The 14,573-nt window shown below is 42.3% G+C and overlaps 1 protein-coding gene across 1 annotated transcript in view; it reads left to right on the forward strand.

Moving 5' to 3' along the window:
• The window catches only part of LOC138610361 (ADP-ribosylation factor-like protein 15), a 105,653-nt gene that overhangs the window by 51,299 nt on the left and 39,781 nt on the right, over positions 1–14,573 (forward strand). Inside the window, exon 4 of the mRNA XM_069683101.1 lies at positions 5,481–5,689. Within this exon, the coding sequence (XP_069539202.1) occupies positions 5,481–5,689 (209 nt within the window). The remainder of the gene's footprint in view (positions 1–5,480; positions 5,690–14,573) is intronic.

Raw genomic sequence — 14,573 nt, forward strand, 5'->3', positions numbered from 1 at the left:
GTCCCAGCACTCTCTTCCATCACTGCATTGTAGCTGTTCTGTTCAGAGAACTGTCTGTTTTTCGTTAGGTACACTTCAAAGAGGGTTGCTCTCAGTGTTTCAACTTCCAAGAGTGGAAAAAAAAGAGCTGATTAGCAACACATTTGCTTCTTGTAGAAGATAAAAGCTGGCAAGAAGCGTGAACGATTTGAGGCAGAAATGTATGAGAAAGTGTTCAAGCTGCCCGCGAGTCTGAAACATACCTGCACTGCTGACCAGCAAACAGAACGAGCCTCGACAGCAGCCTCACTACTGAGAGCAATATAGGGCAGTAGGTTTCGAATGTGATGAGTCATTTTTCAAATGCAGATCATCACACCGTGTTTGAATTTCACAATGAATTCACAAACACCAGCCTGTAAACACAGCTGAAAGACTAATTGAATTAAAGCCGCACACAATCTGCTTTTAATATCTCGATGTAATTGCTTGCTTGTGTTTTACTGGCATTTGCGTCTAACTTTGATTTATCAATTCATAGTCACACTTTGCTGAAGAAAAACTAATCAGAACACTAAAACATTGTAGGCGGTTTTATTTGTGTAAGAAGTAAATGTCTGCTTTCCCCATTCTCCCCTCTTCCTCTGCTATTAGCATCAGAGCGTTTTCACAACATGTTTTCAGCTTCACTTTTTGTCCCTGAACCCAAAACCCGCGGTCACTCAACAAAATCAAAACATGCGTGAATAGAGCTAATCAAAAGCACAGCCAACATCCCACCCAGCTTCAGGGAGCCTTTTCATTACATGATTATTTGTTTGGTCTATCAATTGTTAGAAAGTATTGACAACTGTCAAAGTATTTTTTAAACCCTCCCAACTGTCCATTAACCTTGAAATAAAATCTGATATTACAATAGAAGAGCATTCATAACACTGAAGAAAAACAATCATGACAAATGTATATGTACGGGAAAAGCTTCTCTCATAGCCAATGAGTGGTAGCGTTGGTATGCGTTTCAGTTGCCTGCAGCAGTTGGCTGTGCATACGTAATGAATCATCAGCTGTCTATGAAGCATAGCACATACAAAGCAATCATCCAGATTCAGAGTCTCCCAAACCTCAAACCATGTATACATGTGAAACATTTATATATTTACATACATATGTAATTCCCCTCCATGTTTCAGCAGATCTTCTGATATATTAGAAAAGAGTTTGGGGGCTAGTCGAATGTTTTCAGATTTCTCAACATTCGCTCTCACAGACATCACATACTTTAGTTTTTTTGCACTGTAATGTTTAAAGCCCCTGTGAGGAGTTTTTCGATGGTTATAAAACAGACTGAAATGTATTCTGATTACTCTATATGAGCTACAAAACCAAACCAGACAACACCAGACAAAATAGATTGTTTCTATATAGTTACTTTTAAGGCCTGAAACCGCTGGCGGGGGGAGGTGTCAGATAAAGCGATTAACTGCACGCTGCCTTTGTTTACACTTTTTCAGGGTAAAAAAATTCAAATGAGTGATACATGACTGTTAAAGAAAGCAGGATAAGATTTTTCTTTAAAAAAAAACACCACTTAAGCATGTACAGGACTAAATCAGCAAAGAGGTACGGCTTTGTCCATGGGGGGCGCCAAAATTAACACAAACTAAAAGTTCCTCACAGGAGCTTTAAAAAGCATTGTTAAATATAATTTCTTTATATCATAGCAGCCACAAAAAATATGGCGTGCAGAGTCACGCTGAAAAGTGCGCTAGGTCTAAGACATTTTTCCTTTGCCTTTTTGTGCCCTGCTTCTATTTGTGTGGAAAAATGGCTACTAACAGGACGGCTGTAGTGAAGTTACACAGGAACTCTTAAAGGGCGTGTTTGATGATTTTCAACCTCAGTCCTATCATGCTATTATCGCGAGCTAATGCCATTATGGTAGGTAAAATGCAACTCCACTCTGTACCTTTGGAGGATGCTATCCGCTTCTCCAATGGGCTCTGGAAAACCTCCGCAGACAAACAGTAGTATCCGTTCCTTTCAGAGGGAGGGGCGCAATGCACGCTGGGTGTTGTTGGACTGTAGAATGGGCGAAACCACGAGCTGTCTGCACAACTTTCTCCACAGCTATAATGACAATTTGAAATATTATTGCTTCTGTCGATTACAGAGAACACCAGCTTTGACTGACAGAGGCTTTTTCCAGGGACGAAGTGCTCCTTTAATATCCAGTTGTGGATCTTTTAATGTAATTTACCAAACTTTGTTCATGATTCTCTTTGGTGATTGATTTTGCTCGAGCCATACATTACTTCATTTATACAGTCAAAAGTGAACAGGAGGTGAAAAGTCTTCAAACAGATGAGTCAGTACTGTACAGGGTCAGTAAAAGACACATTCTCATGGCATGCTATGAGTACCCCTCGTGCTGTACTTCTGACCTTTGTGTTAATAAGTATGAGTCAAATCTTAAAGTGCACATCTTTTGTCCTAATTACAAGCTATATACAGAGCCTTTAAACAAAAGTGCAAATGGGCAGAAAACTAGAAAGCAAAGGGAGAAAATTGGAGGGAACAAGGTCTTACTCATAGTGCACTTATTTGATTCATTATATGCAGTTGGGCTGCCAGCATCCCCCAAGAATCATGACGTCATGTTTGGAAATCCTCCTGTCAGACCAATAGGTGGCAGGAGTCGCCAACGAGACCCAATGAGACGTGACGGACATCCCACCATTTCCAGGCAAAGAGGAGAGAAACTACCTCGTCAATCTCTCAAGTGCCACTTTGTCTGATAGCTTTCCACTCCGCTGAGAGGTGTGAGTAGAGAGAGAGAGAGAGAGAGAGAGAGAGAGAGAGGGGGAGGAGAGAAGGAAGGGAGGGAGGGGAGAGCATGAGGGAAGGGAGGTAAATGTCACTGAGAGCTCTTCGTGATGTTTAAACATTTGCCAGCCTCACAGTTCGTCACTTCTTGGCAGTTACCTTACTATGAGCAACAATAACAGAACAAAAGTTCACAAGATTGCAGAGGAAACCTCACCAGACGGACGAGGATCATTATAACCACACAAAGAACAACCGTGTAAAAACAAATGGACTTGCGTATGCAATGTGATAGGACCTTTTCTCACTGTGTGTACGTGGTGCTAATAAGATGAGCGAGCATGTGGAACAAACAAAAAGATTTAATGGGAAACATGCTGTGAAAAGGACAGTGTTTATCTGAGTCAAGGAAAAGTGAGGAGTAGAAGACAAAACAAGTTGTTTTTGAAGATTTGAACAGAAATTACAGCCAATTTGAACATCTTAGAAGGAACATTTGTAGAGTATACAGTTCAGCATGCATCACTGTGAATGACTTTTTTTACTATGATATTATAGTATTATTGACAGTCCGCCTGAAATCTATCTCACCTCGTGTTGTCTTGCAATTTGCAGCTTCCTCAGAAAAGTAGATCAGCATCTGTAGTCAAGCTGTGTTCAGTCAGTGGATTCCAATTATAACAAAACTGAGCAAGATGTCCCGACGCCAAAGGAGCATGAGTAACACAGAGGATAAGGATATCATACCATGCTTTGTGGTGATGAGTGAGTTTGACCTACGATAAATAAAGGGGGACAGCAGAGGCTGTCAGCATGCAGTCATTTCTAACCTTACAAAGGACTTCTACATTTTTCTTAATAAGCTGAATAGTAATATGATGAGAATTTGCCATGAATGCTGAGCACAAACATCACTTCCTCTCTTCTAGATAAAGAATGAGAGGTTGTAGATCTGTTTGTAAATGTTGGGTGTGTCCAGGTATAGAGGATCGTCGGTTTTCAGTCTGAAGACCGTACATGTTTGTTCGCAAGTGCTCTTACATTAAAGGGCCAGTTTGCCGATTTTCAACCTCAGTCCTATCATGCTATTGTGGGGAGCTGATGCCATTATGGTAGGGAAAAAAGCAATTTGGCTCTGTGCCTTTGGAGGATGCTATCTGCTTCTCCACTGGGCCCTGGAAATCCCCCGCCAGACTACGTAAAACGCGCCAGGGAGCTCGCTAAACTACACTTCCTCAATCTAGGACGGCCGCCTCTGATGTCATGTCTCAAAATCGTCAGGTTTGAAATGCAGACTGCAGACCTGAAGATTCTTTTAGACGATCCACCGGTATATTCTCGTCTTATTTCGTATTCTGTACCGCTCTGAGCCATTGCCTGTAGCGATCAATGTCCTTGACTGAAAAACAGTAGTATTTCACTCCAGCGTCTCTCACTGGGCCGTTCCTTTCAGAGGGAGGGGCACAATGCATGCTGGGTGTTGTAGTAATGTAGAATGGGCAAAACCACAAGCTGTTTGTACAACTTCCTTCACAGCTATGGCGCCAATCTCAAATATTATTGCTTCTATTGATTACAGAGAACACCAGCTTTGACTGACAGAGGCTTTTTCCACGGGTGAACTGCTCCTTTAAAGAAAGTGCACAGGCATTTGTTATTGGAACAATAGAACAGGATGTTTGTAGGTTGACATGTCTCAATAAGAAAATGTGCAATAACACAGTGGAAGCAGAGGGAGTTGGTGGGAAAAGGAGACAACTGACTCATATTGTGAGTATGTTGGTCTCTTCCGCAAATGACTTATACCAACAAATAAAGTTGCCTTGAACTTAATCATTGTGACCAGACGTTTGTGTTCCACATTAGCACACAAAAAGGAACCATGTGTTTTTCCCTGTGAACTCGATGTGAGTGTGGCCTTGAGAATGAGCCCAGACTCCATTCAAATAATCCGGTGAATGTGTGTATTTACCTCAAGACTTTGGAGTTCACTCCAGTGTTGTGTCATGGCTTGTGCAGCTGTTGAGAGACTTTGGCATGAAGAGAGGTAGTTTGAACTTTAAACCGCAAAGCTTGGTGAGTTTGGTCGTACACAAAACAAATACTGTGGTTGTTTGACTGTTTTGGATTGTGCGCATCAAGATTATTTCTCTGAAGTGACCAAACCAGTGCAAACATTACTGCAGTATGACTTTTTATAAAAGGGAGGTATTATGCTAATTTCAAGCTTCATATTTCACTCTGTGATACCTGTGGAGTAGCTTAGCATCATTTACAGTTTAGAAAAACTAATTTCTCTCACACTGGTGCTCTGTGCAGGCCCTCCTACAGCCTCTGTCTTTAAGAAACCCGCCCCTACAAGCCCACTTTCTTCTGATTGGCCAGCTCTCCGAAGCGTGCTGAGGCTGCACTTTGTGACGTCACAAAGTGTGGCGTGTTCACGGCAGCCTGCAGACTGAGCTGAGAAGCCTGGGGATTACTCCCAACATACTTTTACCTACAGATTTGAAACTTCACCCACGTTTAGTCTGAACATCCAACATTGTTGAAGTATTTCAATTTACAAAGAGATTTGTTTTGTGACGATATCCAACATTACATCAACAACAGCAACATCAGCTATTACAACAGCCACTCCTTAAAGCTGACACATTAAATGGCATCACATCTCTCTACAGGAGCGGACAACATCAAGAAATACTGGAGTCGTTACTACCAGGGTTCGCAGGGTGTAGTCTTCGTATTGGACAGTGCCTCGTCAGATGAGGACCTCGAGGCAGCGCGCAACGAGCTCCACTCGGCCCTGCAGCACCCGCAGCTTTGCACACTGCCTTTCCTCATCCTCGCCAACCACCAGGACAAGCCTGCTGCCAGGACGCCAAACCAGGTAACCCCGCCTGTTTCCCATCCCATCCCTTTAACTTGTATTGCCTTCAATGCTTCTTTCACATAAAAGCACTGCAGCTTCCACAGAGTGATTAAACACGACTCGTATGTCTCAATCAAAATGTTTTATATTTGTAAATTGTACAAATTCACACAGTTCTACAATATGCTACATAAATTTGTCAATCTCATAGTTTAATAACAGACAGTTGTTATTGTTATAAATTCACTGATTTCTATTGGTGTGTGTGTTTGCCTGACAGCCTGGGAGCGCTGTTGTTGTAGAGAGCAGATTAAGTTGCGTCTCCCAAGTCAAAATGATCCCCAGTGAGGAGCCACATTAAGAGAGATCAAAAGATCTCTATAAATTGGTGCTTTAGGAAAGAGGAAAGTAGGTACCAAGGCCTCCTCATGCACCACGCCTTGAACAGGAGCTTGCAGGTGTGATAAGACCCAGCCCACAAGGGTTAGGTGTAGGAGTCCAGTGCATTGCCAGGTGGGTGGTGTGCTGGCCCATGGAAATTAAGTGGCTCTTGAGATATAAGATAGTTCCCCTCTCTGTTGTGGAGAGAGCTGGAGCTCATACGGGACATGAAGAAGCAATAATTAGGCATTATTGGATTCACCACAATGACCTTTACCAGAGTTGCCCCCCGATGAGGGGTGCCATTCAGGTCTGGAGATACTTACAAGCGCCCAATGGGTCAGTAAGGTGAAAGGGGAATGTTGTCTGTTGACTTTTTGCAGTCTGTGGTTGGTACAAGAGAGGGTGCCGCCTGGGGGATCCTACGTTATGTACAGGAAGTTCAAGGCTCAAAAGGGTAATAACCGAGAATCCAGGAGGCTGATCCTCTGGAATTGCCTTATGAGTGGCATTTTGTTTTTTAAGGCTTCTGTTTGTGGTCATGGGCCGCTTATAATGAACACCATATTTCAGCATCAGATGCTGAGTGCTGTTGACTGATCCACACCTGGTGGTGTCTCGGCTTAATCCTTTGCTTTCTGAACGCTTAACTTAGAGCGAGTAGGAACTGGGAATGTCTGGCGGAAGCTCTTTTGCACATAGTCGCCAACTTTCACTGCTGCAATACTTGAAGCTTACTTACTACATCGCACTGTAGTTTGGGAACATGATATCCATGTTGGATGAAGTCAATCAAGGAAGCTTTGAAAGTTTAAAGTTTGGTAAGGAAGGAAGAGTGCGTCGCTGGTTTAAATGTAAATTATCTTTCAACATTCTTTTCCTAAAATGCCCAGTAGTCCCAGTTATTATAGCAGTAATATAAACATAAACATCGAACATAAATATCTGACATTACAATCAGCCATCATCAGTGCTGATTTTCTTTGAAATGCTGCAGGATTTTCCGATCTAGCTCAGGTTTTGTAGCACATTCATCTGTTTCACAGGTTAGAGAACGTGAAGCGCATGTGCTTCCAAGATGCTTGCTTTTTATCCTTGAAGTAAACGGACCATGAAGCAGCTTTTTGGCTCTGGAACACAGATTCCTTCAATGTTCACCTTTATGTTTCCCCTCTTTAACAAGATATATTTCTATTGTTGTTTGCTTTTTGGCTGTTATTCAATCTCAGTGTGGAAGATTTATTTTGGATCATAACTTACTTTCATTCCGTGTCTTATCCTAAATTGATAGCCGTATAATTACATCAATGTACTTACTGACCATCTTACCAGCATCAGCAAAGGCAGAACCCCATGAGAACAATTTCTTTAAGGTAGTCTGTCCACCTCTCTCTTCCTCCTCTTTGCTGGCCCTGCTCTACCTCTCTACCTCTGTACCTCCCTTACAGGAGTCTTTGGGAGTAGGATGTTATGCATATAGCATTCCCTGTGCACTGCTCACTCATGTCTCAAAAACCTGGAAGCTCACTTTCCTGCACACTCACAAAAGCACTCATACAGAACCCTTTGTAGAGGCCTATTTAATGTCTGAAGGATAACAAAGATGGATGCCTGGAGAGAGGACCATCTGCATTTCCTAGCCTGGACCACCACTGTTGCAGCTCGTCATTGATGTTACATCTGTAGTGGGAAATGATGGAGAGAAAAGTTCAATACCAGATTCCAAACTGAATGCATCTGAGGAAAACCTATAACTTGAATCAATTTAACTTAGTTTAAATAATTAGTATGGACTGGTTGCACTTGAGCACAAGCCACCACAGTCACGTAAACCCACTAATCTTATTGATATGTTAAATGGCTACTGCCTGCTTTAAGCCCGACAACACTGCTCTCTTTGTTGGCCCTCATAACGTAGCCAATTAATCCAGTCTGTGAGCCACATTTGCCCGCCGGTCCTAGCGTGATGTGTCCTCTGCCATATTTGACCCATCATCGCATCAATCACTGGATGTATCGACTTTCCTGAAGTGTTTGCAAACACTGATGACACGTGAGACTGGCTTATGGGGACGGAGGCGTGAGATGGATGTTGCCTAAAGGCCTTTTACATGCCAGGCCATTTCAGTTCATAATGGAGGACGTAGCTGAAGTGAGTTGAGGCTTAGTAGGCTGATGCTGTGACTGATGACTGATGCACTGTGTCTGCTTCTATTCAGATAGCTAAACATAATTCTGCGTATAGAAATGTATATGTTGTCCATGTTTGTATCACGACAACATTTCCGTACACACAATAACAGTAACAACACATATACAGGTTTTTCTTATGCATTATAAGATATCCTCCTGTGAGTCTCTTTTCTGCTGCGTCACCGTCTGACGTCACAAACGCACCTAAACAGGGTCAGTAAACAATGAAGATGTTACGGTGGTTAGGTCTTTATTGTATCTATTACTCATTCAGTCTGTTTATCAAACTCGGCACCGACAAATTTGGAACGATGTTCCAGCGCTACTCGGATAGAGACGGGCGGAATATGTAGCTGAGATGACAAGGAGAAGTTACCGACGGAGCATAGCAACGCGCCGGAAAGGGGGCAGATTGAAGTGTCGACGGGTTTTGCGTTCCCATCAAGGCCGATCGGAGCCGAATCAATAATTACCCGGGTCTACTGCAGAGTAATTTGACCTGGGTCTGAATGCTGATTGTAACCTTTCCCATTAAGCAAAAAAACTGGCTGTTAGTGGGTTTTTTGACCAGTGGGAAAGGGGCTTTAGTGACGCGTTTTCCATCACCCAGCAGTGGTTGGTCTGCCAGAGAGGGTAGGCGGAGCTAAGCGGCTGCTTTTCTGGTCTCTGCAAGTGTTGCGAGTAAACAGTAATCTACTATGGCTGAACAAACAAAGAAAAGATGGATGACTACAGATACAACTTCAAAAATAAGTGAAAATCCAAAGAGGAAGAAACAAATTCATTGCTCAGATGAAGCAAACAGTCAAGAGCTACAACCTAACAAAGGGAGCCAACCGTGGAGTCTGGATATCTGGGAAGTGTGCTCCTGCAATTGTGGTTTATCACCATAAGGTGCCGCCAAATAGAACAAAACTGAGATCTTCGACATTATTACTTAAATGCTTTAAAATCTTTTGTCACTGTTGGAAAAACATCTCAATTTCATTATTTAAATTCCACCATTGGTCTAATAATCCCCGTCAGTAGGGTCTCTGGGATGGGATGATTCACCTGTAGCTCTGAACTATTTGGCATAGTTTTCTAAGTGTGTGTAAATTCTTTTTGATACGTTGGTGTGTTTCAAATTACAACATTATGAGTGTTACCCTGCCTGTGTGCATTTTATCATCTGACTCATGGCTATGTCACTAAAGGAGCTCAGTGTTCACTCACTCATGAGTAATAGTTGCTAAGATGAAACACATTTTTGCGCCAACTGTGAAAGAAATCATTGACTCCACCTCTTCTTAACCCATCCTTGTTCTCATTGATGTCAGTCAATGTTTAGATAATATGATGGGTCATACTGTTAAAAATAAACCACAACATGTTGGCAATAGTGAGCCCAGTTAACCACTGGAGAGTGCAAGAGGGCAAACAGTCTATATGTTAACCAAACATTAGCTCTACATCCACAGGGGGCTCTTCCTGGAGTTTATTTTCACTTCTCCCCAGGTTCCCATGCTTTCACTTGTAGTTCACTTTAGAGCAGCTTTTACCTCAGTTATGGGACTCCTCTAGCCATCTTAGAAAATAAGATAAGCTATATATCCTGTGGTAAAACATGTTTTATGTTGTATGCTAATGTAAATGAAAAGCAGGTATAGTCGCTCAAAGATCAAACGACTAACTTATTAGGACTTATTCATGCAGAGGGGTGCTTAAAGCCAAACAGGATGTTTAGTGGACATAGTTTCAACAGAGTGCTGTGATTGTGATAGATTAAAACTCAGTGAACATTTCTGAGTCAATTTTTCCAACTTTTATCTTTTAAAAAGCAATAAGACGAGTTACTTTTCTAAGCATAGGAAAAATCAGCACCTCTATCTGCTGTTAGCAGCTGTCACATACCTCATTACCAGAAGTAATATGTGCTTCATAACACTGTAATAAGATTTGCTTGTAAGTGTGATTACTAATGAAATTGAAAGGGTCTTGCTGGTTTTGCCAACTGACAGCTTACACTGTACCTTGAGCCCATAACTGCCGTATGGTGTGTCTTCAGGAAGTTTGGGAATATTTATGTGTTCACATTACTTATTGATAAAGCTTGTCAAAACGCTCTAGAGGAGTTGCTTAATATTAAATGATAGTTACACTAAAAGTACCGAAGTACATGTCAGGAAACAGGTGGCAAACCACTCTTAGCACTGGCCTTGCTGGTCCAGTTTAAGTGCAGTGTGTCTCCTCAGCTCAGGATAAAAGCACAATTAAAGATACGCCACTTCCTGTTCCCAAGATTTTATCACCCTCAGCAGCAGCATCGCACCGGCCTCAGATTGACCCCTAGAAAGTGTTGGTATGTACATTGTGTCCAGCTGCACTTTGGAAAGCACGTACAGCAACACTTATTTATATCAGTTACCTGGAGTATTAGGGATGTGAATTACCTCTCTGTTTATGTTTGAATAGCTGCTGCTTTAACTGTTTTTCCTTCAGAGTGAGGACATATTATAACACATATCAGATGTGTGAAAGAGATATTTTATACCTAAGATGTTGCATTCTCAGTGTAGGCATACATTTAACACTGCCTTACAAAGTTTAAAACATACAATAAAGAGTGAGTGATATTTTATGTTGCCAGAAACCTGTGTTTTATCTGTTGTCATAAAGAGCCATGTTCAGCTTGTTCTCGCTCTCACTCCACAAAAAGAGGTTACATCAGCCACAACCTCGTCTGTTCCTGCAGCACCCAATCTCACATGCACATGCATCCTTTCAAGGTCTTTCACAAGACACCATATGTACCCACTGTATGTTATGTATCTTTTCATTATTTATCAGAACTTCCAATAGCTTTTACCTAAGTAAACAAGTCCTGCTAAGGGTCAGTGCACATTGCTTTGAGCTGTTTTGGGCCAGTGGAGCTACTTCAGTGACACTTTTGCTTTAAAGAAGCTTTACACTGTACATGAGGTCATGCCCGGGTTAGTAGACTAACACTGTACAAATACTGTACATGTGAGAGAAGGCAGTTTTGTTTTGTTTTTCCGTAAGATGAATAAGTTTGAACTGAAACAAACGGATGTAGAAACAATCTGTGTATTCTTGACCTTTCTGTATTGTGCATTTTTGAAGGCCAGCTCACCTGAAAGCAGAATACCTTCATTACCTGCATCTCTCCTTTGTACGTTTTATAAAACAATGACGTATTTTCCCCCAGTAATGGTTCTAACAATGTTTAAGATTATAATCCACAACACTTTGAAAGTAACCTTTTCAACCGGAGTCCTCACCTTTGATCCAGCATCACAATTAGCTCCGGAAAAGTCCGCCTGGTAACATCCTCAGTAATCCCTTTGAAACGATTAAACGATTTAAGCATGTCTAAATGTTTATCAGACGGGTCACTCAGAATTACAACAAGAAGTCATGCGTAAGGTTTTGTATATACCATGTGTGATGCATGGATGTAACGCTGCACGTCTTACCTCTGTGTTCACCTACTATCCCCAGACTCGAGTACCTTACACACGGACTGGTTTCAGGGAGGACCCTGGAGACAAATTGATGACCAATAAGAATATTTTTGTAACTTTTTACATGCCAACCTCATAGCAGGGTGCTTAAATAGTTAGATACTGTAAAATAGTGTAAAAAAATAGTGTATTTACAGCTATGACGTAAGAAAAGACTGGTTTATTGCTCAGATATTAAGTTGTTACTTTGGTCCATAATAATGATGTACATATTTTTCTAAACAGGATTTTACTGAAGCACAACATTTTCCCTTTAACTCTTTGTTTCATAATTAGTTTTGATGTTTTTGTCATTTCTGAAAGCCTCGGTCTCCAGGGAGAAGCTTTGAAGCTTTCTTCTGTAAACGATGTTAAACCTGCCATGTGACATTTAAAGGATTGTGTATGTAAATATGAAAGCGTACACTCCCTTGGACGAATCATTACATGGTGTATAATATTACAGTCACGGATACAAGTCTGTAGAGGGAGACATGCAGAGGCTCCGTCACTGTAGGCCTGTACGTGATCTAGATCGCAGAATTAGATTAGGCCCACAGATGGAGTTTTATTGGAGCATGTATTGGGTTCTGCAAATGTCCTGAATCCTGCAGAGGGTTTCTGTCTGAACTCCGCAAACCTCCGCAGACACCAGCTGCATTACAGGTTCTTGCTTCTTGTAAATGTTTGACAAGCACCACCCATGAAACTAGACCAAAATTAGTGAGGTTGAATTCTATTGGCAGCTGTACGGGCAATGACACCACACACACATGACGTCTCCGTGTTGACCCTCTTCTCACCGCAGCCGCTCTGTTGACAGAACAAGGTGGCTCATTTCCTCACACACACACACACGCTGCTCTGCACTGCATTTGCTGGTGCTGTTTTCTGGGGCACTCCTTGTTTACGGTGTCATGTTAGTGACTTGGGGTGTTTCTGGCACTGCTGAAGCGAGGGGTGAGAGAGGGTGGCTGTGGGGTAATACAGCTCAGTGGGCCTGTTAAGGCCTCACTGGGGCCCTCTGTGTTGGTGCGAGTGTTTTTCAGGAGCAGGGTGGGTCTGGAGGAGGTCGAAGGAAATGTGGGACAAAATTCCTTGTTGACATCAATCTCCTGCCGTTGGGGGGCCCAAGGAAGCTGGGGAGGAGCGGAGGGGAGGTCACCCTGTTGATATAACACCTCAACAAAGCAGGTCTGTTTGGATGGATGGGCTTAATGGACTGCGTCCATGAGGGGCTCTTGTTTTAGAAAACAATGTCACTGTTAGTGGGCAGAGTCTCTTTGGTTCTATTGGTGCTTTTGTTATCTGAAGAAGAGATAGAAGTCAGTATGAAACTGATGATACACAGCATGAAGAGCGCAGAAAACAATGGAGCACAGGAGTGAGACACAAAGAGGGGGAGAAAGAAGAGGGGCGAAACAGGGGAAACTGTCTGTTGTGTAAACAGGGAGAGAATACTGAAAATGCTGCAGATGACAAGAAAATACTGTCAACAGCAGGAAAAGAGGAGGCTGCAATATCTAACCTCAGAACCACGGTGATGCTTTCTCTCCAAAGTCAAAGCATTGAAACATGAAAATACTTAGAATGACTCAACAGGAAGAGCTCTGCCTCGTAATCTACCATTTTTTTCCTCTATGTATTTCACTCTCTCAGCCACTCACTCATTCACACACACACACACACACACACACACACACACACACACACACAAACTCCAGTCAATCCCTTCCTGAACAGTCTCTTTTATGCTTAAGTCCTCTGTGAGGAAAACAGAGCCTGGAATGAATTGAAGCACATCTGTTTTCAGTGTACCAAAGCTAAATCTGACGCTGCTTATGCATTGTGACAAAGTTACACCACACACACACCAGCAGCCATTCATATGCGTCATACACTTGCGGGGCACGTAGTATGGCACACCAGTGAAAACCGTAAAGTAAATCACAGCATGTTGATGTTAATTGTCTCTAAACTTTGTTCCCGCTCGATCCATTTCCGGAAAATTTAACACAACTGTCCCACGGAGCAGACTGAGGACCGTGACAGACTTTCACCTCCTCACCAACCAGCACGCAAACGTTCATTCATCATCATTTTGCCGCATTGTGACGGAGACAGGCACACACTTACACTCAGACACACGCAGGCTCATTGACGCAGACAGTGTTTGTTTCATATCTGCCGTATCTGCTGCCTTCAGCTGATCCTAGAAGGAATCATTTCCTCTAAAGGAATATCTTCTCTTGGCTGCTGTCGGCCGCTGTTAACACGATCACAAGCCAGGCCAATAACATCTTCACATTTGTTGTCATGACCTGCATAAAGAAGTCTTCTACCTTCAGTAGGTCAAAGGGAAAGCCTCGACTGTACCTGCTTTTTAGAGCACAAATTACACTGTAAGTTATCATAATGCATCACATGTCTTTATAAAGGTACCTGCTCTTTGTGACTGTATGACTTTCTGTCAGTTAAAGTACAGTTAATGAATCACTAGCACACATGGAGGATGCTGTCATATAAAGCAGCATACAGTGGAAGCCCCGCTCTGCGTACTACAGTCACACAGTGTTTTGGCCTTTTCCATTCACTTATATGCGGCTCATCTATATTCAACGTTGTAACACTTACATGCTGTTTATGTATGAGTGTCAGAGACACACACACACTGACAGGGGGGTGATAGACAGTGAAAGAAGGCATTACACATATCCTGAAATGCCATCTGATGAGTGGTGAAGTGAGACTCTGCATCTGCACTGCATAGATGAAGTCACTGTTGGCCAGCTGCCTCCGATTTAACTCTTTATTTTCTCATTTGA

The sequence above is a fragment of the Semicossyphus pulcher genome, unplaced genomic scaffold, assembly GCF_022749685.1.
Source record: "Semicossyphus pulcher isolate SPU_LCO1_2020_fin unplaced genomic scaffold, fSemPul1.0.p SCAF_6, whole genome shotgun sequence".
NCBI classification, from domain to species: Eukaryota; Metazoa; Chordata; class Actinopteri; order Labriformes; family Labridae; genus Semicossyphus; species Semicossyphus pulcher.